Source organism: Mangifera indica, chromosome 1, assembly GCF_011075055.1.
Source record: "Mangifera indica cultivar Alphonso chromosome 1, CATAS_Mindica_2.1, whole genome shotgun sequence".
NCBI lineage: Eukaryota > Viridiplantae > Streptophyta > Magnoliopsida > Sapindales > Anacardiaceae > Mangifera > Mangifera indica.
The window spans coordinates 4,423,173-4,450,918 of NC_058137.1; the positions used below are offsets into that span (position 1 = coordinate 4,423,173).

Sequence of the window (27,746 nt, forward strand, 5' to 3'; positions counted from 1 at the left end):
GTCATAAGTGGACTGGTTAGATCACTACCCAGTTGGTTTAGTTTAAAAGTAAGAGGTTTAATGATTAGTTTAATAATTTATCTTTTATTATTTATATTATCTTATTTGATTTATTAATAATAAAAGATTATGATAATATTTTATTAATAATACTGATATAAAAATAATATAGATGATAATCTAAGTACTATATTTATCTTATGTATTAAAAGATTACTATGATAATATTAATTTTATTATAATTATATTAGTATTTATTAATTTTTTGAAACAAAATAAATTTACTTTTAATTAATATAATAAATAATATAAAACATTTAAAAATAATTATATTTAAAGACATTTAAGTAAAATAATTTATTAATATTATTTTATTATCTTTAACCAAATACAATAATTATTTATATCTATCAGATTTTATTAAACATAATAATCATTTATATTAAATAATTTTTTAAATAATCTGTCTTTAAGATAATTATTTTATTTTAATAATAAAATATTATTTAAACCAAATACTCTTTTATGAGATTTCTCATGAGAAAATTTCACTAAAAAACATGAGGATAGTTTAAGGAATTCAAAAAAAAAATTTATAATAAATTTTTTTAATAATATTTTAAAATTAAAATTTTAAATTAGATTTTAAATTGTCAGATTTAATAATTATAAAATAGTTATTATATTTAAAATTTTATTTATTTAATATAACCAATAAGATTTTAATATAAATAGGTTAATTTGAATTAAATTTTTTATTATTAAAAAAATCTAAAATGCCTAAGGTGATAGTTTGAGTAACAAACATGTAGAATTTTTAAAATATACAATTTGGATTAAAATTCGATGATATTATAAAAATCAAATATTTAAATTATTTAATATAATAATTACACGATCAATTATTCAATTTTAAATTTTATGCTAAATAAATATTCAATTCGAGTGGGAATCATTAAAAAGGAGAAAACCTATCATACCCACAGTCACATCACATCACATCATCATCGCATATTCCAAACCATGTTCCCATGTCCTAATCAAACCGAAGAGCATCATGCATCTTTCTTCATATCCAGAATCAGATTCTATACATTTCCTAAATTACATCTACACCCTCTAATTAAACTCTTCCAATCATTTCATAAAATAACAATATCATTGAATACCAGTTATTAATTTACAGTGTTTAATTCAATCTCAGACTCTACAGACGTCACATTCATTGAATACCAGTGAAATAGAACAATCTTATGCATTGAATTACCAATAATCACATTCATCAAACTAAATTAATCTATCAAACACAACATGAACAATTAGAAACCACTGCATTTATCCACAAAAGCCCTTTACCAAAAAGAGATAAATAACAAATTTCCTAATAACCAAAGACAAATACTCAAATTAGAGAGGTTTAATTCCCATTAGCAACATAATTGGTACTCAAATTCAACAATTTCTAATAACTAAACTCAAGAGGGGTAGTTTGATAGTAATAATTCTAAAATGAAAACCCCAAGTTTAGTTATCAATCCTACACCAAGTAAAATAACAATATCATATTGAGAATTAAGCTTTTTCTTGCAAGTATATGTTGTCCAAGTGGTAACAAGGCCCTGTGAGGGCAAAGATAGATTTATGATTCTAATTGTAGGAATAAATTGGTAATTATGAGTACAAACCATATCTATGTTCATAAAAAATAAGGACTAAAGAAAAATAATAATATTGAAAGGCAGACAAATATACAGGAAAATTATTGTTTCCTCATCCCAGACTGATTATATAAAAAAAATTTCCTATGTGATATGTGTATAAACTACTTACATACATGTTCAAGATTTGGCTGTTATCTCCTTTGGAAGTTGAGGAACTTGATGCCATAGGCAAACACAAAGAAGAAGAGCAGAACCCATGCCATATGAACAATGGCAACAACGGGAAGGAAATCATATTCATACCCCAAATACTCTTTAAGGAATTGCTTCACAGTTGTTGAATTTCTTCCTGGAACAATAACAGTTTTACCATTGTCACCCAACTGCGAAGTTACAAGGCCATAGATGGTCCAAGCCATGGGGGAAAGCCAATAGTACCACCTTGACCATGCAGGAAGTTGCTGCAAGGTGTTATGTAAGGAGAGTGAAATTTTTTATGCAAGGGATAAATGATATTAAACTAGAAATATAGTGAAGAAAAATGAAAAGTACAATCCTTGTATTAAAGTTGATGGGTATTGCAATGCAGAAAAATTATTTAGTGTGAAGTCACATACAGCTCGAGGAATGAGAAAACCAGAGAACAAGTTCCACAAGCTCAGGAAGAAGGACATTAGAATGGCAGCGATTTGGTGCCCTGGAGTCAATGCCACAACCATCATCCCATACAGTGTAAAGTAGATAAAGCACATGAATATGAAATAGAAGAACATGAAGAATTTTGCCCCCTGCCACTCAAATCCAATCATGGAGTAGAGGATAAGAGTGTACATGATAGTTTGAATAAACACATACAGTATCTCTATTAGCACCTGGAAAATCAGAAAAAGTAAATTAGTCAAGTTTTTTGTGGCTTCGCAAGCATTTTACTTCAAACAGAACAATTTTTACATTAGCTTTTCTGGTTTAGGCTTAACAAAAACTAAAAATCTTGACCATTTGATTCACATTTTCTAGTTTGAAAGCAGTAAGCTACTGTTATATGTTCCATTAGAAGGGGCAAAAACACATGTAAATTATAGAAGAGATGAGATTTTTTTACTTGAGCAAACGCGTAAGGTACGGCAGAATACATCCCAGCTGCTCTTTCACGGTAAAAAACTGTCCTCTCAATATCAACAACTGATTGCACACCAGTAGCATTGGCAGCTCCGAGGAAAGTCATAGCAGCATACACAGCTCCTAAAAGGTTAATCAGATCTTGCTGATTGGTTCTGTACAAAATATAACTAAATGAATCAAGGTCCAAACAAAAGCCAAATTCTTAGATTTTCATCCAGATGAGGAGAAAAACAATGAATAACTATGGAAAAGAGGTTTTCATCCATTACTTCTTCAAACAAGCAAGATACTTGAATCCACATGATTATTTTACAAAGAGATTTTATTGTTGGTTAATGAATTGTGTGATAATATCTAAAATTCTAGAAAACATTATTTATAGATCTTTTGCCATTGGCCCTTTATGGGTGATCAATTAGCTAAACGTAAGGAAAAAGTTAACTTACGTTTTTTGACCTTTGTTCCAGAAGACAAGACCAAAAAGAAGGCCAATGCATAATGTCAGGATAAACCGGATGGAATTATATTTAGGGTGTCTCCAGTAAGACCAAAATTGTTTCCAGAAGCAAGCTTTGCACTGAGTAAAAAAGGATCCCGAGTACTTGGTCAGGAAGAAGAGATCATTGGAGCCTGGAGCTGGAGTACTAAGCTCTTTAATAAGTTCTTGATTCCTCCTGAAAGTTTGTCAAGATAAAAATCACTTAGAACGAGACTTAATTGGAATTCTAGGTCACATGGGAAAAGGTCAAAAAACAGTAAAATACTATGTATTGATACACTCAAACTTACTGATATAAAGAGGAGTTGGCATAGATTTCAGCAAAATCCATGTCCATCCGAGCCTCGATCGAAGGAGCAGTGACCTCAAGCATCCATGTAGCTGGATTGTATCCATCCTTAATTTTAGGAACTCCTGGGATAGCCTAAAAATTGGGTTATAAATATTATTTGGCATCAATGCAATATAAAAGCCAAGAATTCATTAAGAATTTCACTTAAAAAAATGACTAATTACATGTGAGGGACATGAAATTAAACTAATTAGACCCTAATCTTTGTATATTTTCTATTGACAGAACCAATTATACAGACAGTAAAACATGAAATATTCACCTCAAAATATTCTATGAGTTTGTGAGAATGGCGACCAAGGAGTCCTGTATAAATGATTTGTCCACCTCGTTTCATCAATAGTAGCTGTAATAAGCACAATACTGAGTTGCATACATCATGAATAAGAAAACATGAAAAAAAAAAAGAAATGGAGCATTACATCATCAAAAGCTTCAAAAATGTCTATGCCTGGTTGGTGAATAGTGCACACAACAGTTCTTCCTGTATCCACTGTATTTCTCACAGTACGCATGACAATGGCAGCTGCTCTAGCATCAAGACCAGATGTTGGCTCATCCATGAAAATGATAGAGGGGTTAGCAACCAGCTCTACAGCTATTGTTAACCTCTTTCTTTGTTCTGTTGAAAGACCATCTATTCCTGGAAGCCCAACTAAAGCATTCCTCAATGGTTTGAGCTCAATCAATTCCATAACTTCTTCAACAAACATCTGCATGACCCATTGAGGTGAATTTACTTACAGTGGAATCATCAGCTAATTGTTCAAAATATAATCAAGAGAGAAAAAAATTCCATCAGAGTTCAAGAATATATTATACCACAAGAATTTCAACATACCTTCCGCAATTTTGTATCAATTTCTGAAGGAAGACGAAGCCAGGCTGAGTAGAGGAGTGATTCATAAACAGTAATATGAGGTGAATGAATGTCATTCTGCTCACAATAACCACTCACACGTGTAAATGTTTCTTGGTTCTTTGGATAGCCAGAAATGTGAATGCTTCCTTCAATATACCCTCCAGTTTTCCTTCCTGCTAAGACATCCATCAGAGTTGTCTTCCCTGCACCACTTACACCTACTAGTGCCGTCAATACCCCTGGTCTGAAAGCACCACTAACATCTCGTAGAAGTTGAAGGCGATCTTCTTCTACTCCTTGAGTCTTCATTTCCTGATAAGCAATGATAATTAATTTATCTCAATATATGATTGTGAGAATCAAAACTTTTCAACAAGATCATGCATTTACATACCATTAACAATGTTAAAAAGAAATATTTAGTTACTTTATGTACTTAAAAGAAGTCATTCTAATTCTTTTAGAGGTGGTTAACTAAAAATTGCAACCACTATGTAAATGACAATACATATTGTTCTCGAATGATCGCCCAAGTTCCATGACTTTATGTTATAGTTCATAGGGCGGGGATTCAATCTGAGTCAACCTGTAATAGAGCTAGCTTGAGATCGACTTAAATTCAGAAGGGTTAACTTAAGGTCAGTTCGAAATTAATGAACTGAATTTTCCTTAACTCGAGGTTGACTCTATTTGTAAAATCGAGTCTCAAATTCGGCTCGAATCTAATTCGACTTTGGACTTGATCCAAACCGAACTTAAACTCAACTCGTTTTTTAAAACGAGTCTAATCCTTGACTTGAGCTCAGATCGAACGCGATCTACTCTAACTCAAACTTAGCTTGTTCAATCTAAGCTTGAGCCAACTTAGATCACGTCTAGGCCTTTTAGAAGAGACCTAGAGGTCAAGCCACCTAGTTATTAGTGTTTATTTCATTGCTCATGCTGATCTTAGTGCAGTTCATCATTGACTGGCAATGGTAAGTGTTAATTCTGTCATGAAATGATAAGATTTCCAGGTACCTAATGACATGGATATTTGGTTATGGTTTTGAAAATGTCAGAGGGTTAATTTGAATAATCAGAAAAGCTTCCAGGATAAGCAAAAGTCCACTTAAGATAAATATCTGCTAGAAGATGAATGACTTACAATAGGCATATCCACGTAGTAGTTCACATGGTTGAATACAAGTGAAAGGGGCTGAAAGGGCAAAATCATTCCTCTTTTACAGTCAGCAAGGTTAACCATTTCTGATGAACTTCTCACTGCCAAGTTAAAACCTGTACTTGTTTGTCAAAGTTAGTGCATTAGAATATCATTTGATTTTATGGAAAGTTCATGGCCTAACAATCTGAAACATAAGTTTGCTATTAGATATTGGATATTGGTAGTATGCTGATTACTGATATGTTCTACTATGAATGCTTTGAAACATAACTATTTATTTGCTCATCATTTAGTGTCTTCTTCTTTGTAAATCTTTAAGAAGTGGGTGAAGGCTTGTGGACAAAGCTGGAATACCATCTCATGACTGGTACTGGTAAATAACATACTCCAAGATACATATTTTTGTTATAATTATTAGCTCCATTTAATACAGTTTTCACTTCATGTTTATGCATTTGATATACCAGCTTTAATTCTTGTATCAAATAGAACCTGACTTTGGTGAACTCAAAGGAGAAAGAGTTGGAGGGATTCAGTCGAGAACAGATGAGAATGTAAGACAAGTTACCTACAGGCAACAGCATCTGATAGTAAACAATTTCTGCGTAGAAAGCTCCTAAAATCTTTATAGCTAAAAAAATATTCAGTTAAACAGCATATACCTAAAGTGTTGCTACATACAAAAAATTTCTAAAAAAAAAATTGTTGGCCATTCTATTGTCCACATTTTGACATGATTAAAAAGGCTCACAAGGAAAAATAGTAAAAAGGAAAAAACATAAACCTTCTACTCCATGTCCCTCAGAGGCTTGCTTTTTCTTCTTGTCTCCATTATCCTCTAAGACAGTTGCCTTTGACTGACCAAAAGCTGAAAAAAATTTCCAATACAATTATTAAATATTGAAACTTGAACTCTGTAAAAGATATCCAGAGGAGAAATTAGATCTAATAACTTACGACTCAAATAAGTCAATGCTCCAATGAAAAAAATGTTGAAGAGAAATGAAAATCCGAAAAGCGCCGCAATGCAAATCCAAAACCAATTCTCATCAGTGAAGAAGCCTCTAGTCTTAAGAAGTACCTCCCCAACTGTATGTGCATCAATGTTGGTGTCATTGTTGGGCTGCATCAGATTGTAACTTACAAAATCTTTTTGATGAATTAAGAATAAGAAAAACTAGATAGACTATAGTTTAGCTAAGTGAAAAATGCAATGCAAATAAAAAAGAGGATGATCAAAGCAAAATAGAACTTACGGTGCCCCATCTTTTATCAAGAAACTCATTGATAACTAGTGCATTTTGGCCGTACATCATAGGAGACACATAGTAGCCCCACATAATCCATGGCTCAATGTCATCTTCAGGTAAAAAAGAAAAAAGATTTCTAAAATGAATCACTGTTTTAAGGAAAAAGTATCTCTAGCAATGAACCTAATTATTTAGCAATATTTACTATCCAATACTAAGCATAATTAATTGAATTGCAAATAGGTTGTGGTTAAAATAAATAAATAAATAAAATAGCAAAGAGGGTTACATTCTCACTTTTGGAAATAATAAATCCTCCAAGCAGAAAAACCATTAGTAAGGTGAAGGAACCCAGCAATTTTGATACAACTTCTGTTCTTCCAAGAGCAGCAATGAACCGAAAGAGGGACAGAGCCATCTGATGTACACCAAGTAATGCCAAAAATTGTCGGAAAAACCTACAGTAAAATAAAGGATTGTTAGCAAAAGAACTCTAGTAACTGATCTAGTTCTTATTACAGGTATTACAAAACACAAAACAGTAAAAACAATAATTACAATATCTTAACTTATAGTAGTTTTAAGCAGGTGATTATTAAGGACAGAACGAAACTAGATGAATTGCTTCACCTGCCAGGAGTGGGAGCAAAACCAATTGTGTAGTATGTCAGAAAGATCCATATAGCTGATTCCATAAACGATAAAGGGATCCTAAGAATCCATATAGGTAAGGCAAAAGCCCATGCAGGATAGAATAAGTGATCCCTTTGTTTATAGAAGACAGGAAGCTTCATAATAGTCAGTACAAGTTCTGCCATCCCATTAAACATCATATTAACTAAACTGAAGAACAAAGCTCCAAAATACTTTGTTCCACCAAATAAAATGCCAGGTTCCATTTTTGATCTAAAGAACACGGACATGGCTATTAATGACATAATTGTTATCTGGGTAGTCTTGAATATATAAACAAAAGAATTACGCTTCATTAGCAGCCACTCCCTTGAAAAACATGCCTTGAACAGCTCCCAATTTGGAAGGCCATACTTTTCTGTCACCAATGCAGCAGGGTGGGTTCTGGATTTATCAAAAGGAACACTAAGATCAAATTCAATCTGTTGGCCAATGTGGAAAGAATTGAAACCTTTGACAAAATCAGAGACTGAAACAAATCTGTATGGCTGGTTCTTCCTAAACCAATACTGTTCCTGGTCCTTCTTGGAAATTACTTCTTGTAGAAAGTCAGCAACTCCTTTTCTGTCTGGGCATTTGAAACCCATGTATTCAAAAAATTGAAGGACGTTCCCTCGTGGACCTTGATAGACAATTTGACCTTCTGAAAGTAGGATAATGTCATCAAAAAGGTCATATATCTCTGGTGCTGGCTGTAGAAGAGAAATAATCATGGTTACATCCATAATATGAACCATTTGCCTCATGAACTTGCAAATTTGAAAAGTGGTTGAACTGTCCAATCCCGTTGATATTTCATCCATTAGAAGAACCTTTGCTGGTCCCACTAACATCTCTCCTGCACTCAGAATTGTAATTTCTTAGACTTGCAATCCATGATCATAAATTATTAGAAATAAAGTGAAGATAAAGAAAATTAACATCTCAGATGCTTTGAAAGTTAGATTGAGCTTAATGTTATTTCAGTACAATGTATGCAAAATGAGTAACTGGAAACACTGATGATAATCGAATTTGAAGTCCGGAGGGAACAAAGAAGCAGTAAAGAATCATTTATAGAATGAAAAATGGTACTTGATGCATAAATAGGAAAATAAAAGCAAATGCAATGGGTTTCATTTCGCATACAATTCAAAACTAGTAATAGAGGAGTAATGAAGAGGAAATTCAGAGTTCATAATATTGGTAATTAACAAGCTGTTACGATAGGAGAAAGTTATATGTGAAAACACAAGAATATTCAGGAGTTGTCCTGGCAAACATACCAGTAGTCACACGCTTCCTTTGTCCACCAGAAACACCCCTTCTCATGTTATCACCGATTATAGTATCAGCGCACATATCCAAGCCAAGAATCTGTCAAAATTTCTGTAACTTAAGGTCTTGAAATGAGCTTCAAGAATCTTAATCAAATTATATAAATAAACAAACAAATTTGTAATGGAGAACAAACCTTGAGAATATAATCCGTAACCAAACTAGTTCTTTGACCTGCCACTGCTGTGGCTTTCATGAACATATCAATCTCAGGATCTGGTTGAATTCCAGCTTCTTTCTCCCTTCTTGTAAGTTCTGCTAGCATATAATATCTTGTTCCAACACCTAAACATCGCCCGGAGAAATCCAATGTCTCCCGCACTGTCATCTCTCCATAATGAAGATCATGTTGACTAATATACGCACAAGTCCTCTGAGGAACAAACTCATGCAATTCATATCCGCAGTAGGTAATTTTCCCAGATGCCTGTTCATCAGTCCAACTTATCTCAAATTCTCTCAGATAACAACACAGTTATACCAGTTCATGCAAAAAATAATAATAATGATGATGAAAGGAAATTGGAAAGTAACCCTTAGGTCTTTATCAAGTTTGCCTGCAAGAGCCAGCAAGAATGTTGTTTTCCCAGAGCCTGGAGAACCCAGAAGAAGCGTCATCCTAAAATATTTTTCCCCATTTTAGTCACTGATACAATATAATTTTTTTTAAAAATGAAAACACAACAAACTTAAATACTGTGAAAATACCTGGATGGTTTGAGGACTCCACTGACATCTTTAAGAATCTGGATTTTTCTTTTCTTAGATGGGGCAAGACGAAGTGATACCAGAGTGCTCTATTTTTCCATGAAAAAACAAAAGTAGAGACCCAAAACTCAAGTATTCAGGAACACCCTCAATCCAACTGACAAACAAGTTCAAATTCAAATTGAAAAACTGAAATCAAACAAAATAAAAAGTAACTACAAATTTTCTTTCCCATTGATGAAATTTTCTACCCATACAACATAGCTATAATTGAGTTTGAAATGTAGCCCACAAAAAGCATATATTTCTACTCTCTTATCTGTATATAAAATTTTAAAGCACTCAGAGAACTTAAAAAACAGAGACTCTATCCCAACCTTAGCATGAGATTTTCTTATACTGCTTGTAAAATCTACAAAGTTGAGTTTGTGAGAAGAATCTTAAAACTGACAGGAATTTGAGTGGCTCATTGTCCTTTCTAAGACCGTGAGGAGTTCTCTAAATTTTGTAGTGGGAAATAAGGGAAAAGTACTATTTCCCACCCATTTTTTCGGCTTATTTTTCACCCATAACTAAACTGCCGTCCAATTCCTTAATCAGGAATAGGATTAAACTTGGTATTTTACTATTTAAAACCTTAAAACTTTAACATTTCACCATTTCCCCCCTCCAGATTTTAAAAATTAACAACTCAACCCATCCTCAAAGTTTAAAAATTTTAGATTTCACCCCTAGAGTTTGCTTCCTTCTTCGGCCACCACCAACGACTGACACATTCCACCAATCTCGCATCTCCGACTATAAAAAATGATCAAAGATGACCCTTTGTCCCCTAGATCTGAAAGAATAGACGAAGGAAGATACTTTGTCGTACTTCGTCGTTACTTCTAGACAACGCGACTAGTGACGAAGGACAACGTCATCTGGTAGGGCTGGATTTGAGTCGAGCTAAGCTCAACTCGATTCATATATGAGCGGCTCGAGTTCGGCTCGAGCTCAACTTGAGCTCAGCTCGGCTCGGCTCATTTCAGGCTCGCGTTCGGCTTGACTCGTTTCGGCTCGGTTCGGCTCGTTTTTTCTTACCAAAACGACATCGTTTTTTCTTACCAAAATGACATCGTTTTTAATATATATTAATCAAAACGACGTCGTTTTGTATAAAAAATTTTAAAAAAAATTCTACCGAGCTAACTCGAGCTAGCTCGAGCTCGGCTTAGCCGAACTCGTTTTGGGCTCGAACTGAGCCTAGCCGAGCCAAGCTCAGCTCGGATCCAATCCTATCATCTGGGTGGAGCGATGAAGAGATTTGTCTCTTCGTCGCACTGTGTGACGAGGAGATGAAGATTTTTTCGTTGCACCACCGTCGTCGCACCAAGAGAAGGAGGAGGCCGATGACGACGTTGGAAGATGAAGTTGAAGAATGGGGGTGAAACTGCTATTTTTGAAAGTTATGGGAGACGGTTGAGTTTTGAAAAATATGAAAACCCTCGGTTTGAGGGTGAAAATGTTAGTTTTTAAAATTTAAAAACTTTGATTAAAGATGAAATGTTAGTTTCTAAAACATAAGAGAGGTGAAAAGTAATAAACTTTATAACTTTTTAATATAAACAGTAAGATATCGATTTTGCCCTTGTCCCAAACTGAGAAATTGGATGACAGTTGGTCATTGGTGGAAAAAAAGATTTTTTATCTTTCGTGAGTATAAGTTTGAGATAGGGCTAACAAATAAATGAGAAATAGTCCTTTCCCCTGGGAAGTAAGGATTCTCGAGCTGCAATTTAGAATTTAAAGTTTTTGTAGCCATTAAATTAGGGCTGGATTTCTTTAGGAAAAAAAAAAAAACTATATTCCAACCAAACATGTTCATATTGAATTCGAATGAATCTAAAACAAACTCAATTTAAATAAATTCAAATTTAAGTTTTAAGAGTATTGAACTCACTAAACTTACAAATCTATAAAATTTCAATATGAAATCAAATAAAATAATATTGATTTAGTCTTTGTTTATTCGATTATAATATTAAGTTAAGTTTAAATTTAAAATTAACCCAAATTTTAACTTAATTTTTTTTAAACAAGTCTAACGGAAACAATTTGAATAAATTCAACGTGTTCAAAGCCAATTTAGGTGGATAATCGTATTGAAATAAGTATTATATAACTGAAATTTGCAATCAATATATAAAATTAATATATAATAAGAAAAATTTCAAACGCCTTTAAACTTAAAAAATTGAATTTTGTCTTTAGAAAATAATTAAATTATAATATTTCAATCTCAAAATGCCGAATACAGAATATTCGTAAAATTATAAAGATTCGTGTGACAACAGCATCTTATTTTTTAAAAAGTGATAGAATTTGTTGTTGCCGTCTAAAAAGGCTTCTTTATAAGAGCAGTAACAAGTAAAATAGCCACGCGTCGGTTTTTAATTGAGTTTGGTATGAAATTGAAAGGATAAAAAATTGGTATGTTGACCACAGTTTTGACATTTTGCCGGCCTGTAGTAAATCCAAATATTCTTGACTCCAGGATTTTATCTTTCACTTTTGAAGAAATTGGGGTAAGATTCCGTCTTGATTACACAAGCAAGGCAAAATAGGCTGATCATACTTAATTTTTCAATAAAATTATGGAGACAAATAAATGAATAGTTAATATGTAAATTATTACTTATTGATTGTGACACAGATTTATCACTAAATTATTCAACGAAAAATCTCATAAAAATAGCTTAATCATCTACTCCGTTTCTCATTCTCTAATAAAATAGAATAACATATCTTAATTATCTAATTCGGTCATGGAAAAAAAAAATATTACGTATATATATTTTAAATATATAATTGAATAAATGTATAATATATTTTTATATGATTAAATATTATTTTATTTTTAATTCAAAAATTTTCAATCACATTATAACATATTATCCATATTTTTAATTATGTATTTAAAAATGTATGGCCAAAAGACTTATTCCCACCCAAGGTTTAGTACATCCATAAACTCTATATGCTAAATTTCGAAAATCTAAGTACTCACCCATATATTAAATTTTACTATTACTATTAAAGGTAAAAACATTATTAAAATTTTATTTAAAAAAATATATATCTTCTTAGTTTTGAAAACTAATAATTTTACTATTAACTTAGTTTTAAAAAATTATTTTTTCAATCCCACTATAAAAAATTTTCATATTTTAGGGTTTCCAATCACCCCTCAAAGTTTAAAAATATTATATTTTAACCCCTAAAAATGTATTTTCTCTTTTCAATAATTCACTTCGACATGTCGTCAATCTCACCACCAACACCTCTTCTCCTTCTTAGTGGTTTTTTTGTGTGAAAACCACAAATCTGATTGAAATGATCAAATTTGTTGCAGCAACAAAACATGTAGATCAATGCAACAAGAGCTATGAGTTAACTGATGCACATTCAATTGGAAGACATCCAAATTCTCGTATCTAAGAAAATTCTTTTGGCCAAAATGATTTGTATAGTCCTTTGAGAGTTTGAGAATATACTCAACTTTGGGTGAGAGTAAGCCTTTCGGCCGAAATGTATATTCATAGTTTTACGCAAACAAATAATTACAAGAAGACTGGAAATAAAAATTTTCACCTCAATTGCATTGATAACAGAATTGGGTAGAGTAGGCAAAGCTCTGCTTCCAAAATGGACGTTTCCTTCTATGGATAAATGCTCGTATCGAACTTCAATTTTTGGAATCTCAATGCCCACTCTGTCAAAAAAATAAAATTAAATTAAAGTTATATGTTCGTCTTACTCTAGAATTTAAAAGTAATTTATTGTTTATAAAAATAAAAAGATACAAAATGACTAAATAGGTGAAAATTATAGAATCTTTTTAAACTTTCATCTTACTTTTTCCCATAATTTTTAATCAGAAAACAAAATTTTAATTTTTTTTTTTAAATATTAAGATATAAGAAAAGTTTTGAATTCTAATGAATATACGGGTCGGAAATGATCCACAATTCATAAAATCAAATTAATTTATGAGAGCCTTTTTTTTTAACTTACCTGTCAATTCTGTTTCGAAGTTTTCTAAGAAAATTTTCATTGTCAACTTCGATAAGTTGCAGTATGCTATCCATCAACTTCTTCTTATCTTCTATGGCCAATCTCGTCACGTCCACCTCACCATGAACAACTTTTCCATTCTCAAGAACCTCACTCAGCATCGCCTTTCTCAATCGATCATACGTCGGCAGCCGTTCGATTGCCGCCCATCTCAGCTCTTCTTCGTCGTCCTGCCGATTGCTCTGCGCAAAAACATTCGTTTGAGAGTTCCATGCCTCCCGGATGCTCGCTGATGCCATCCAGTTCCGTCGACTGCTCGACCGCATCGACAGCCGAGGGCTCATCGTCCTCGCTAGATCTTCTCCGGCCAAAGACCCATCCATTTTATTTACAATTTATCAATCCAACTACCACTTAATATGTTGGTGTATTCAGCAAAAGAACATGGTTAACTAAATTATTAAAAGGGACGAGAGATGGAGGAAGAGAGTTATTTAGGAGGATGTGGAGGGAAATTAGAGAGGAGTAAAGCAACAACTTCTGGCTGCTTGATGATATTAAAGAAAAGATCAGTGGAGGTGCTAAGTTTCCATTGATGGCGGTAATAATCTACTCTGACACTGACTGCATGATTTTTGTTTACTGTTTATTGGATCTCTAAAGTGTAAAATCACAAGTTAATACCTTCATTATCTATTAGGTCGTGAAAATGTTCTAGAAATAGGCCAACGAACTAATTCCACCCAAGTTTCAATGAAATAATTATTTTTTATTGTGTATATAATTAGTTTTAAACTGTAAAATCAAATTATTTAAAAATTACAATTTAATTTAGTTTATAAAATGATTTAATTTAGGATTCACCTATTGATTTATTTTTTTAACAAATTATGCTAACTTTTTTATAAAATTAAAAAAAAAAACATCTTGAATATTTTACCCTCAAAATTTTATTAAATAATTTATATTAATTTAATTAAAAATAGTAAAAAAAATTAACAAATAATAATAGAGGTGTTAATGATATAAAATCACATATTTGGGTGTAAATTATAATTTTTAAAAAATTTTAGAGATGTTAATAATATTTTTAAAGGATTTTAATTTAAATAAAGTTTATGGTGTTTTTAAAATTTTTAAATTTTAATACATCTCTCAATAATTTTAAAATTAATAATTACACAAATTATTAAGACTGTATTTGCTTTTAAAATATTCAAAATGAAAATATAATTTCTTAAATAAGATAGAGAAATATTTATTTATCTTTTATAAATTTTTTAAAAATAAAATTATATTTCATAACACATCTTTATTATAATACTTAAATAAAAAATATAAATATCTTTAAACGGTTACAATTATCAATCGATTTTGATTGATGCATGGGAAATTGATTTTTCCAAATTTACTGGGTGGAATTACATTTGTCAATTCTTGGGTGGGGAACGGCATTTAGCCTGTTAGAAATATTACTGTCGTTCTTGGAATAAGAGCTGTTTGTTTATAAATCCATTTCTCGCTTTCCGTTTTCAAAGCTTTGCAAAGTGTTGTTGACCGTATCTATTTTTTTAACTCAAAAACCAAAGATTTATATATTATATATTATCCGTTTATCTTCACCGAGGGTGCATCTTCCATTGTCCAAACAATTTATTCGTCAACAGCTGTAGAACATTCACTTTAACCACTGTGGATGACGAAAGCAATAAGGAATTTACTGGCTATTTATAGGAAAAGATGAATGGATTATTGAATAGTTACATGATTGACAGTGTAAAAATAGGAGAAAAAATTTGAGTTAACTGTAAAAATAGTTGGAACAGTTAAAACTTATTTTCCCCCGTTTCTATTTGGATTAGAAAGACTCCACACCCATTTTGACTCAATATGCATGTAAAATCACTAGCCTAACGATATGTAATGGCCATAACTTCTTTGATACAGTTTTTAAGCATTATTTTAAGGATATGTTTGAATGCACTACCTATTGTTTCTCAATTTTTGAAATTTAAATAAATTAAGTGAATTCGAAGGGTTTTAGAAGCTCTTCACCTTTTACATAAATAAATAACACATATATAACATAGACTCAATAATTAATTATTAAATTTTCCTACACCAAAATAATTCAATGTTTTAATTATTAATGTTAATTCACTCCAATAAAGAATTAAAGCTGACTTCTTCTTGTGTATATATCAAAGTGCATAAACTCTTAAATTTTCGTAGTGCATGACTTCTCATCAACCATTTGTCTCAATGAAATTACAATAATATCAAGGACTCTTGAAAACCCAACACTAATATATTAAATTCACAGAAATAACTCCAATCAATATCAAGAAATAAAATGAGTTGGTAGAAAGACTAATGACATATATAATATAGACTTAATAATTAATTATTAAATTTCTTATACCAAAATAATTCAACGCTTTAATTATTAATTTTAATTCATTCCACAAAAGAATTAAAACTGACTTATATATATATATATATATATGGAATTGCATAAGTAAATTTTCATAATACAAAACTTCTTCTCAACCATTTGTCTTAATGGAATCACAATAATATCATAGACTTTTGAAAACCCAACACTAATATACTAGATTCACATAAATAACTTAAATCAACATCAAGAAACAAAGGAGTTAGTAAAAGGATAAACGAACATATATAATATAGACTCAATAATTAATTATTAAAATTTTCTACACCAAATTAATTTAACGCTTTAATTATTAATTTTAATTCACTTTATAAAGAATTAAAACTAACTTCCTCTGTATATGTATCGAATCGTGTAAACTTATAAATTTCGAATTGCATAAACTCATAAATTTCCATAGTGCATGACTTCTCGTCAACCATTTGTCTTAATAAAAATGCAATAATATCAAGGACTTTTGAAAACCCAATACTAATATATTAGATTCACAAAAATAACTCTAATTAATATCAAGAAATAACGGACTTAGTAGTAGGAGTAATGAACATATATAATATAGACTCAATAGTTAATTATTAAATTTTCATATACCAAAATAATTAAACTCTTTAATTATTAATTTTAGGGAAATTATAAAAAATAGGCAAAAGTAAGGGGTTTAAACGAAATTGTCCAAAAAATTCAGATTAAAGCAAAAATACCCAACTTTTGTGAAATACCGAAACTGCCTATATATAAACCCAGCAAATTTCTCTTGTTCCCACTATGAAATCACTGTTCAAAAACAAGGAAAAATTTAAAATTTTCCCTTGTCCCACTGTTGGTCAGATTTCCGACGATTTTCGTGGTTTTTGACAACCGAAAATGGCACAGCATGTTAGAATATCTTCCGTCATCTTGTTTGAATCAAGTTATTATTTATATTATTGAGATTTGAGTGAGATTTTGTGGTTTAGGGTTTAAAGTTTTGATTTTAAACAATGCTTGAAATGTTTTGATTCTTGATTGATTTCGTTGAATTGGTTGAGAGGTCTTGTGTTATAGTCTATGTAGATTTGATTTTTGTTGATATTGGAGGCCGAAATGATAAATTTTGACAGAAAATCTCTTCCAAAACATTCGACAGTCCGATAGTGGGAATAGTGTTTCCCACTGTCGGACGATTTCTCCTACTGTTGACAGTGGGTTAAGGGGATTACTTAGTGTTTTCAAAATATTAGGGAGCTATGTGAGAGTCATCATTCCACTGTAGACTTTTTTGAAATTTGTCACGTGACAGTGGGCTGTTGCGATGCTGCCTTGGGATAGGGGGAAATTTAACGTTTTCAAAATTTTAAGGGGAGGGGGAATAAGGGGAGATCTACGGGGGTCCATGTGAAATTTTTCACTGAACAGTGTGCAGGCCGTGAAAATCGTGGGTTGGATGGAAATTAACTTTTTTAAAACTATAGGGTTTATGTGAGACAGACTTTGAACAGTCATAACTTTTGATCCGGGAGGAGTTATGGGGCCTATAATATATCAACGCGAAGCTCGTTTCGAGCTCTATAACGATAACCAGCTTTGCTGGTTGCACTGAATTTGGAGGCCAAAATAAAACTGTTTCAATGTGTATTATGCAGTTTTATTATTTTATCAAATTTAGGATTTTTGGTTTTTATGATTTTGAGTTTGTTTGTGACCGGACTAGACTTTTTTCATATGTAATTTTTAAATTTGATATTTGTAATTATGATGTGCTTTTTTAGACACGTTTTACGATGTAATTACGAAATTTTTGATCGATTTTTCGGTTTTCTCATTAATAAGCTATTTGAACATGTAGTTTTATAAATTTAGATCTGTTTTTTAGATTTTTGAGTAATTTTTTTATTATTGACATTCTAGGGTATTTCAATATATCTATTTATTCATAACATGTTATTCGAGTCTATATATCGTAAAACGATGAAATTTGAAAAAACAGAACTGAAATTTAAATTCTAAAAGTTGAAACACCCTAGAATGGTAACAATCGAAAAATTCTTCAGAAATCTGAAAAATACGAATTGATATATCATAAAACCGTGAAATTCGAAAAAACCTAAAATTTCATTTATAATGCTATTACAATGTTTAATATCAAAATACCCCCCAATTTTAATAACATTTAATTTGACCCCTCAATTATCTATTCCTAAAAATTTATTAAGAAATTTATAATACTCTTACAATGTTTAATATCAAAATGTCCCTCTAATTTTAATAAAATTTCATTTAACCCCTCATAATAAGTGAGAAGGGTTTATATAAATGAAGGGAAGGGTAATTTTAGCATTTTACAAAAAGTCATGCGCATTTTTGCTTAGAAATAGTGAATTTGGGCATTTTTGCTTAGTAGGAGGGTATTTTGGCTATTTTTTATAATTTCCCTTAATTTTAATTCACTCCACTAAAGAGTTAAAGCTGACTTCTTCTGTATATGTGTCAAATTGCATAAACTCATAAATTTTCTTAGTGCATGACTTCTCTCGTCAACCATTTGCCTTGATGGAATTGCAATAGTATCAAAGACTTTTGAAAACCCAACACTAGCATACCGGATCCACAAAAATTACTCGAATCAATATCAAGAAATAAAGAAGTTAGTAGAGGACTAATGAATATATATAATATAGACTCAATAATTAATTATTTAATTTTTCTACATCAAAATAATTCAACGCTTTAATTATTAATTTTAATTCACTCCACTAAAGAATTAAATATGTATCAAATTGCATAAACTCATAAATTTCCATAGCGCATGACTTCTCATCAACCATTTGCCTTAATGGAATTGCAATAATATCTAGAACTTTTGAAATCTAATACTAAAATACTAGATTCACATAAATAACTCGAATCAATATCAAAAAAATAAAGAAATTAGTATAAAAACTAATGAACATAAATTTAATAATTAATTATTAAAATTTTCTACACCAAAATAATTTAATGTCTTAATTATTAGAATAATATTATATATATATTTTGAATAATAAATAGATATACACTTATATATATATAATTACATAATTAAATATTATTTTATTCTTAATTTCAAATATGTGTCAATCTATATATTCAAAATAAATACAAAAAAAAATTTATTATAATTATTAATTTTAATTCACTCCACCAAAGAACTAAAACTTCCTTTTCCCTTGTTGATGACTTCTCGTCAACCATCTGCCTTAATGGATTTGCAATGATATCAAGGAATGATTGTGTGCACCAAAACGACAATGATGCTCTCTACCCATCTATCCATACATTAGTGATTGCTTTGTTTACGTAAGCTACAATATATTTTCCACTATGAGACAAATATCTCTTCACCATTCAAGGAACAGCCAACCATATCCATATAAAATTAAACTGAGCTATACACATCACCATTTTCAAACCCACTCTTGAAATCAAAGTTTTTAATCTTAATAATAATGCATTTCTTACATGAAATTCAAGATTTTTTATAATAGAATAATAATACAAGTATAATAGAACCCTTCAAACATAGCTTTTAAGTGGCATGAAGGATTCAAAGAAGTGGCCTTTAGCCACAAATGATTTTAGTATAAACAGATACAGAGACTGACTTACAAACTCCTCTGACTTCTGTGTTATGCCAAACTACTATTGGGTATATGAGCCACAATACACTTGGAAATTGAAAAATAAGAGGTAAAAGAGGTAATCTTTTGTTTCCTCTTTCAGTATGAGTAAGTATAGAGTAATAATATATAGAAAGTAGGCTCAAGGCTGGCTATCTATTTTGATAATTGAGGAATCTGATGCCAAAAGCAAACACAAAGAAGAAAAGGAGAACCCAACCAATATGAACCAAAGCAACAATTGGAAGAAAATCATAATCGAATCCCCAACCATCTTTAAGCAATTCCTTCATTGTTATCTTCAAATTAGCTCCAGGAATCTCTACAAGATCATCATTTTTACCTACTTGAGAACTGACAAGACCGTAAAGTGTCCATGCCACAGGCGAAAGCCAATAGTACCACCTCCACCAAATAGGAATTTGCTGAAACATTCAAGATGAAGTATATTTAACTTTAAAGGATATGAGAAATGTGTTGATGATTAGAGAATAACATCAGCTTGTATTTACTTACCACTCTTGGAAGGAGATATCCGGAGAACAAGTTCCAGAAAGTAAGGAAGAAAGACATAAGTATGGCAGAGATTTGATGGTTTGGAGTCAGTGAGACAACCATCATTCCATAAAGTGTGAAGTAGATAAAGCTCATCAACATGAAGTAGAAGAACAAGAAAAATTTTCCCACTTGCCACTCAAATCCAATCATGGGGTAAAGGATAAGAGTGTACATAATAGTTTGAACGGTCACATATATTGTCTCTACAGCCACCTTCAAAATTAAAAATAGCAAATTAGTAAGGAATGGCTAATTTAACATAACGCTATAGTTTTTAGTTGGAAATGATTAAGTTCCTGGTGTATGAAGAAGGCCTAAACAGATTGATGGCATTTGATTACCTGAGCAAATGCGTAAGGAAGTGCAGAATACATGCCGGCTGCTCTTTCACGGTAGAAAACTGTCCTCTCAATAGAAACAATAGGCAGTACTGCAGTAGCATTGGTAGCTCCAAGGAAAAACACAGCACAATACATGGCTCCTAAAAGATTAAACAGATCTTGTTGTTTGGTTCTGTTTGAGACACAACATAATATTAGTTAAATTTGAAAAGGAATTATCATCCAGTATAATAAATATGTTATTGAAACAAATATACCAGTCATAAAGGTTAGAAAAAATTTTACCAAAGTAACTTACGTCTTTTGTCCTTTGTCCCAGAAGATAAGGCCAAACAAAATACCAATGATCACTGTCAAGACGAGCCTGACAGCATTATATTGGGGGTTTCTCCAATAAGACCAATGCTGTTTCCAGAAACAAGCATGGGACTGAGTAATAAAAGATTGCGAATATTTGGTTGGAAAGTAGAGGTCTTCAGAACCTGGAGCTGGGGTACTACACTCTTTAATAAGTTCTTGACACCTCCTGAAAGAGAATTGAGGAAGAAGTAATTTGAGGCAACGCTTAAAGATCCCAAGCCATTTAGGAAAACTGAAACAATATACAACCTTGTTATTCAATTCAAACTTACTGATATAAAGAGGAGTTGGCATAAATTTCAGAAAATTCAATATCCAGATGACTCTCGACCGAAGGAGAAGTGACCTCAAGCATCCACGTTGCTGGATTGGATCCATTCTTGATTTTCGGAACTCCTGGTATAGCCTGTAATAGATATTTGTTCACAATGCACTTTTCAAATCAAGAACTTGCAAATAAAAAGGTGAATGAAAGAAACAATTTGGGGCACCAAGCATTGTGATTAAGTTTATAGTTAAATTACATTTTGCTACTCAATATAACTCAACAGAAAATTAGTTAAAAGAAAATGCTTACCTCAAAATATTCTATGAGGTGCTGAGAACGGTGACCAAGGGGTCCAGCATAAATGACTTGCCCTCCTCTTTTCATCAATAGTAGCTGTGCCAACACAACACCACGTTGCATGTTGAATATATGCATAATAAAAAACACAAAAAGTAAATAAAATAAATAAAATCTATAAACAATTGAGCAATACCTCATCAAATGCTTCGAAAATGTCTATGCTTGGTTGGTGAATTGTGCACACAACAGTTCTTCCCGTATCTACTGTATTTCTCACAGTACGCATTACAATTGCAGCAGCTCTAGCATCAAGGCCAGTTGTTGGTTCATCCATGAAGATAATAGAGGGGTTAGCAACCAACTCAACAGCTATTGTCAATCTCTTCCTTTGTTCTGTTGAAAGACCATCTATTCCTGGCACGCCAACTAGTGCATCCCTTAATGGTTTCAGCTCTACCAAATCCATAACTTCTTCAACAAACATCTACATGATACATAAAGGAGAAGCAGACAAGAATGGGTTCATTTGCTAACAGTTCAATACATGAAGGTAAGAAAGAAAATAAGAAGTGATTATTATACAAGAATTTCATCAACATACCATTCGTGTTTTTCTATCTATGTTTGAAGAAAGGCGAAGCCAAGCTGAGTATATGATAGACTCATACACAGTGACATGTGGTGAATGAATGTCATTTTGCTCACAATAACCACTCACACGAGCAAATGTGGCTTGCATCTTTGGGTATCCAGAAATGTTAATACTTCCTTCAATGTAACCGCCAGTCTTTCTTCCCGCTAATACATCCATTAGAGTTGTCTTCCCCGCACCACTTACCCCAACTAGTGCAGTCAAAATCCCAGGTCTAAAAGCACCACTAACATCTCGTAGTAGCTGTAGACGATCTTCTACAACTCCTTGACTCTTCATTTCCTGGTATGCAAGATCCACTAATTCATCTCAACAATCACTCTTAACATTAAGAACCTTTTTAACAATATTATGCATTTAAAGACAATGTAAAAAGGAAAAGCATTAATTATATTTTAGACTTAGAAATGCTATTCTACCATATTAATTATCAGAGCTAATCTAGAATTATACGATGTAAAGATTTCTAAAGTCCAAAACTCTTGATAGCATGGAACAGATTCAGTATGTGGTTATGAAAATGCCAAAGGATTTACTGCATTAAAAATTAGGATTAAGTTGCCTTCTTCGACAAGAAGGGTTGCATACATAGTAAAACCTTAGAAAATAAATGGTCGGAAATGAAAGGTACTTACAGAAGGCATATCCACATGGTAGTTCACATGGTTGAAGGCAAGTGAAAGGGGTTTGAAGGGCAAAATCATTCCTCTTTTAGGTTCAGCAACCCCAACAACTTCTGATGTCATCCGAATTTCTGTAGTTGTTCACAATATTTCTGTCAGTTCGAAGATTATGATATCAACTTAGTTTACATAAACTTTGTGCATATAAAATTTCACTTAGCAACATGTTATAGGAATCCAAAGGATATTCCTTGTGGTTTTACATAATGTGTTTTTCCAAGCACATACTAACTTCGGATCTTTATGCAATATTGACTAGATGTTCATGCGTTTAACATACTGACTTTCTTGTATCAAATAGAACATGACAATTTTGGTGCAAAAGAAACTCCTAAAATATCTCATAATAAATGTAGAATACTTACAATCTATCTAAACAAAATATTATTTTTATATAACTAGCCTTTTTAGCACCTACTTTTTGGTTACATACAAATAGTCAACCTCTTATTGCAAAAGAGATTGGGTAATCCGTGGCTAGCTAGCCGTTCTTGTTTGCATTTCAACAGTACAATTAACAACATTAATAATAGAAGAAATAACAAAGGAAGGAAAGAAATAACCTTCTATTTCTTGATTCTTTTTATCTCCATTTTCCTCTACAACAATGGATTTTGAATCGCCAAAAGCTGAAAATAATTTCCACAGAAGAAGAGTTGGCAGAATTGAAATTTGATTTCCAATCAAAAAACCACAAAACCAAAATAAGATAGAACTCACGATTTAAATAAGTCAATGCTCCTATAAATAAGATGTTGAATAGAACAGAAAAAGCAAATAGTGCCCCGATGCAAATCCAATACCAATACTCATCTGTGAAGAAACCTCTACTTTTAAGAAGTACTTTCCCAATTGTAGGTGCATCAATATTGGGATCTTTGTTGGGCTGCATTAGTTTGAAACATATGAGATTTGAAAACAAGACACACCATACAGTTTATCTACAAGAAAGGAGAATGAGCAAAGTTTAATAGATCCTACTATGTCCCATCGTTTATCGAGGAACTCGTTCACAACTATAGCATTCTGTCCATACATCATAGGAGAAACATAGTAGCCCCATATCATCCATGGCTCAATGTCGTCTGCAGAGACAAAGTTAGAGCAGTAGAACTCTTAAATAAAATATTGTTTAAGGAGAGAAATTGGATTATAAACAGCTTTCACCAACGAGAATAACCTAAATAAGAAAAATTGATAGACTACTTACTCTTTGCGATAATAAATCCTCCAAGCACAAAAACCAGTAGCAATGTGAAGGTTCCCAAAGTGTTTGCGACAACCTCTACTCTTCCAACAGAAGCAATGAACCGAAAGAGGGACAAAGCCATCTGATGTATGCCAAAGAACGCCAAGAACTGTCGAAAAAACCTAAAAGGAAAAAATGAAAAGATTTGTTAATGAAAGAAATTTTACTATCTAGCATGGCACAGATTATAGGCATGAAAAAACACAAAAATAGAAACGTATTTACAAAAACTAGCATTTAAAAGTTTTATATCCAATTTATTGTGATATAAAGTCATAAACATCACAAAATTGTAACCATCAGAAAATTTTTTTTACCTGCTTGCAGCTGGAGCAAAACCAATTGTGTAATATGTTAGAATGATCCATATTGCTGATTCCAAAAATGACAATGGGATCCGGAGGACCCATATAGGTAAGGCAAAAGCCCATGCAGGAAAGAATAAGTGATCCCTTTGTTTGAAAAAGACAGGAAGCCTGAAAATAGTCATTGCAAGTTCTGCCATCCCATTAAACATCACATTTATTAAACTGAAGAACAATGCTCCAAGATACTTTCCTCCACCAAGCAAAGTACCCGCTTGCATTTCTGTTCTAAAGAACACAGTAAAGGCAATTATTGACATGATTGTTATCTGGGTAGTCTTGAAAATATAAACAAATGAATTGCGCTTTATTAGCAGCCATTCCCTTGCAAAACATGCCTTAAACAGTTCCCAATCTGAAATACCATACTTGTCTGTCACCAAGGCAGCACGGTGGACTCTGGATTTATCATAAGGAACACAGAGATCTGACGCAAGTTGTTGGCCAAGGTGGAAGGAACCAAAACCTTGTACAAAATTGGACACTGAAACGAATCTGTAAGGTTGGTTCTTCCTGAACCAATATTGTTCCTGGTCCTTCTTGGAGGTTACTTCTTGCAGAAAGTCAGCTACTCCTTTTCTATCAGGGCATTTGAAACCCATGTATTCAAAGAATTCAAGAACATTCTCACGTGAACCTTGATAGACAATCTGGCCTTCGGACAGTAGGATAATGTCATCAAACAGATCATATGTTTCTGGTGCTGGCTGTAGAAGCGAAATAATCATGGTTATATCCATGATGTGAACCATTTGCTTCATGTACTTACAAATTTGAAAAGTGGTTGAACTATCTAATCCGGTTGATATTTCATCCATTAGAAGAACTTTTGCTGGTCCAACCAGCATTTCACCTGCACTCATTTAGAAAATAACTTCTCATTTATACTTTCATTGTGTAACTACAATTGCTCACTCTGGATAGCCTTTACTGGATTCACTTGAAATAGGTGGGATGAAACTTCTTCTCCAAAGAAGTAATTGTTAGAGATAAAAATCACAAAGATGAATGAAAATTTTATGCTGCTAACATGCAACATAAATTGACACTATAATTTCATGGTAGGGGCTGATGGCAAAAAGCTGCTGACTATGAGAAAAAAATAAAATACCTGTTGTCAAACGCTTCTTTTGTCCACCAGAAATACCCCTTCTCATCATATCACCGACAAGAATATCAGCACATATGTCCAAGCCAAGAATCTGTCGACATAAATAAATGTCACATATTTGGTCTCATAAACCAGGAAAAAAACACATGAACTTGAGAATGGAGATTGAACCTTGAGAGCATAATCAGTAACCAAACTAGTTTCTTGCCCTGCAACAGAAATGGCTTTCATGAATGCATCAATCTCAGAATCTGGTTTAATTCCACCTTCTTTCTCTCTTCTTGAAAGTTCTGCCAGTAATTCATATCTTGTGCCAACACCTAAACAGCGTCCAGAGAAATCCAATGTCTCTCTCACTGTCATCTCTCCATGGTGAAGATCATGTTGACTAATATATGCACACGTCCTCTGAGGAACAAACTCATTTAATTCATGGCCACAGTAGGTGATCTTCCCAGATGCCTATTCGAAACTCCCAAGTAATTAAAAGATTGCTTAGTCCAGTTTTACATTCATGGAAGTTCTTTTTTTCTTTGGCATATTCACTTGTTAGAAACCATCTCAGTATTGTAAGCAAGAGTTGATTGTTGTATTGTATGTATGAGTTGAGGGGTTCAGTGGATGATTTTTCCAATCACATAATAAGACAAGGTAATTCGTGGAAAGTAAAAAAGGTGACCAAAAACACTGACCCTTAGATCTCTGTCAAGCTTCCCGGCAAGTGCCAGCAACAATGTGGTTTTGCCAGCGCCCGGAGGACCCAGAAGAAGTGTCATTCTGAATATATTCATTTCAGCTACAAATTAGTCAAAACAAAATCCAAAAAATAAAAGTGCTAGAATCACTTTCCCATAATATGAAATTACCTCGATGGTTTAACAATGCCACTAACCCCATTAAGAATCTGTATTTTTCTCTTTCTAGATGGGACAACCCGAAGCAATTCTAGAGCACTCTGATTTCCACAAAAAAGTAAACGCCCAAATTGTTTGCCCAATAAGAGAAAAGAAAAACTCAGGATGTCAACAACTTTAAAATTAACTCTCTCAAAGTCACCCATAATGGAAACGACATTAAAATATAAAAAAGTGCATGCATTAAACAGTTAGTGGAATTTCAGGCGACTAACAAACAAAGAGAATGATACTTTAAAATAAATTAATTCAAAATAAAAATACCTCTATTTTGTTCAAGGCAACATTAAGCAAAGAAGGAAGTGCTCTGCTTCCAACATAGACATCTCCTTCTACTGATAATTGTTCATATCGAACTTCAATCTTTGGAATCTCAATTTTCACTCTGCATCAAACAAAAACAAACTCAAGAAAAAAAAATAAAAAATAAAAAAAGAAAAACTTAAAACCATTATCTACCTATCAATTCTTTGTCTAAGTCTTTTAAGAAAGTTTTCATTATCTTCTTCAACAGCCTTCAATATATTCTCCATCAACACTCTTCTTTCTCGCATTCCAAGCTTAGTAACATCTACTTCGCCGTGAACCACCTTTCCATTATCAAGAACTTGTCTTATCATCCCTGTCTTCAGCCGATCGAACGTCGGTAGCCGTTCGATTGCAGCCCACTTCAGCTCCTCTTCGTCATCATTACTCTCTCTTCCACTCTGGTTGAACACATTCGATGAAGCATTCCATGCGTCCCGGAAACTGGTGGACCCCACCCAGCTCCGTCGGCTGGGGGAAGCCCCGCTCAGCCGACCGCTCAACGTTCTTGCCAGATCATCTCCGGCTAGAGCCGCATCCATGTTGATTCTGGATACCTATAGGGTATGATCACAGAGAGCTTTTATCCACTTCAACTATTATCTTTAACGTCGCACATGAAACATTTAATTTAAAAGCTTCACGGATAAGTTATTTAGTGACAGTTACACTATGATTAACAAGTTTGTTGGTCAAAAATGGAGGCACATATCTTTATGGCAGAATTGGGTGTTCGTTGAGAAATTTCTACAATTGCTCTTTCTTATCTTCTGAAAGATAGCATTCATAAATGCTTCTTACCGCTCCCATATTCTCCGCCCTGCATATATTAAATGTTTCTTGGAGCAAAGTAGTGACATAATT

At 32.5% G+C, this 27,746-nt stretch overlaps 2 protein-coding genes across 6 annotated transcripts; both read right to left on the reverse strand.

Moving 5' to 3' along the window:
• Positions 1–1,606: 1,606 nt before the first annotated feature.
• Positions 1,607–14,171, reverse strand: LOC123225587 (ABC transporter G family member 39-like). 5 transcript variants are annotated; one of them, XM_044649679.1, is made up of 20 exons: positions 13,686–14,144; positions 13,263–13,383; positions 9,630–9,718; positions 9,456–9,540; positions 9,058–9,348; positions 8,870–8,960; positions 7,542–8,442; positions 7,209–7,369; positions 6,918–7,021; positions 6,619–6,784; positions 6,446–6,529; positions 5,644–5,774; positions 4,476–4,808; positions 4,057–4,347; positions 3,897–3,980; positions 3,573–3,706; positions 3,230–3,457; positions 2,764–2,935; positions 2,279–2,533; positions 1,607–2,122 (listed from the first exon to the last, which is right to left on the reverse strand). In XM_044649679.1, exons 1-20 carry the CDS (start codon positions 14,066–14,068, stop codon positions 1,853–1,855), a joined length of 4,374 nt encoding a protein of 1,457 aa, XP_044505614.1. In that variant the 5' UTR covers positions 14,069–14,144; the 3' UTR covers positions 1,607–1,852. The 5 variants fall into 5 exon arrangements, with proteins under 5 accessions (XP_044505614.1, XP_044505622.1, XP_044505630.1 ...); XM_044649687.1 differs by lacking the exon at positions 6,918–7,021 and having other exon boundaries at positions 6,619–6,750; positions 13,686–14,146; XM_044649695.1 differs by lacking the exons at positions 13,263–13,383; positions 13,686–14,144 and adding an exon at positions 10,007–10,143.
• Positions 14,172–19,701: 5,530 nt separating this feature from the next.
• On the reverse strand, positions 19,702–27,533 carry LOC123212395 (pleiotropic drug resistance protein 2-like). Its single transcript, XM_044631517.1, has 20 exons — positions 27,036–27,533; positions 26,841–26,961; positions 26,529–26,617; positions 26,355–26,439; positions 25,834–26,124; positions 25,663–25,753; positions 24,504–25,404; positions 24,148–24,308; positions 23,919–24,022; positions 23,658–23,823; positions 23,501–23,566; positions 22,890–23,008; positions 22,204–22,536; positions 21,796–22,086; positions 21,612–21,695; positions 21,307–21,440; positions 20,973–21,200; positions 20,675–20,846; positions 20,292–20,546; positions 19,702–20,200 (listed from the first exon to the last, which is right to left on the reverse strand). Exons 1-20 carry the CDS (start codon positions 27,422–27,424, stop codon positions 19,928–19,930), a joined length of 4,353 nt encoding a protein of 1,450 aa, XP_044487452.1. The 5' UTR covers positions 27,425–27,533; the 3' UTR covers positions 19,702–19,927.
• Between the last annotated feature and the right edge of the window lie 213 nt (positions 27,534–27,746).

What these genes read in the sequence shown, in the direction of transcription:
- LOC123212395 (XM_044631517.1), bottom strand. Translation starts at nt 27,424, where the DNA reads ATGGATGCGGCTCTAGCCGGAGATGATCTGGCAAGAACGTTGAGCGGT. An exon ending in AGGATTTATTATCGCAAAGA is followed by an intron (nt 24,023 to 24,147) that starts GTAAGTAGTCTA and finishes TTGTCTCTGCAG; the next exon opens with ACGACATTGAGCCATGGATG. An exon ending in TTTTCGAAGCATTTGATGAG is followed by an intron (nt 21,696 to 21,795) that starts GTATTGCTCAAT and finishes GTGTTGGCACAG; the next exon opens with CTACTATTGATGAAAAGAGG.
- LOC123225587 (XM_044649679.1), bottom strand. Translation starts at nt 14,068, where the DNA reads ATGGATGGGTCTTTGGCCGGAGAAGATCTAGCGAGGACGATGAGCCCT. An exon ending in ACTACGTGGATATGCCTATT is followed by an intron (nt 4,809 to 5,643) that starts GTAAGTCATTCA and finishes ATTGCTTATCAG; the next exon opens with GAAATGAAGACTCAAGGAGT. An exon ending in TACCTTACGCGTTTGCTCAA is followed by an intron (nt 2,534 to 2,763) that starts GTAAAAAAATCT and finishes CTGATTTTCCAG; the next exon opens with GTGCTAATAGAGATACTGTA.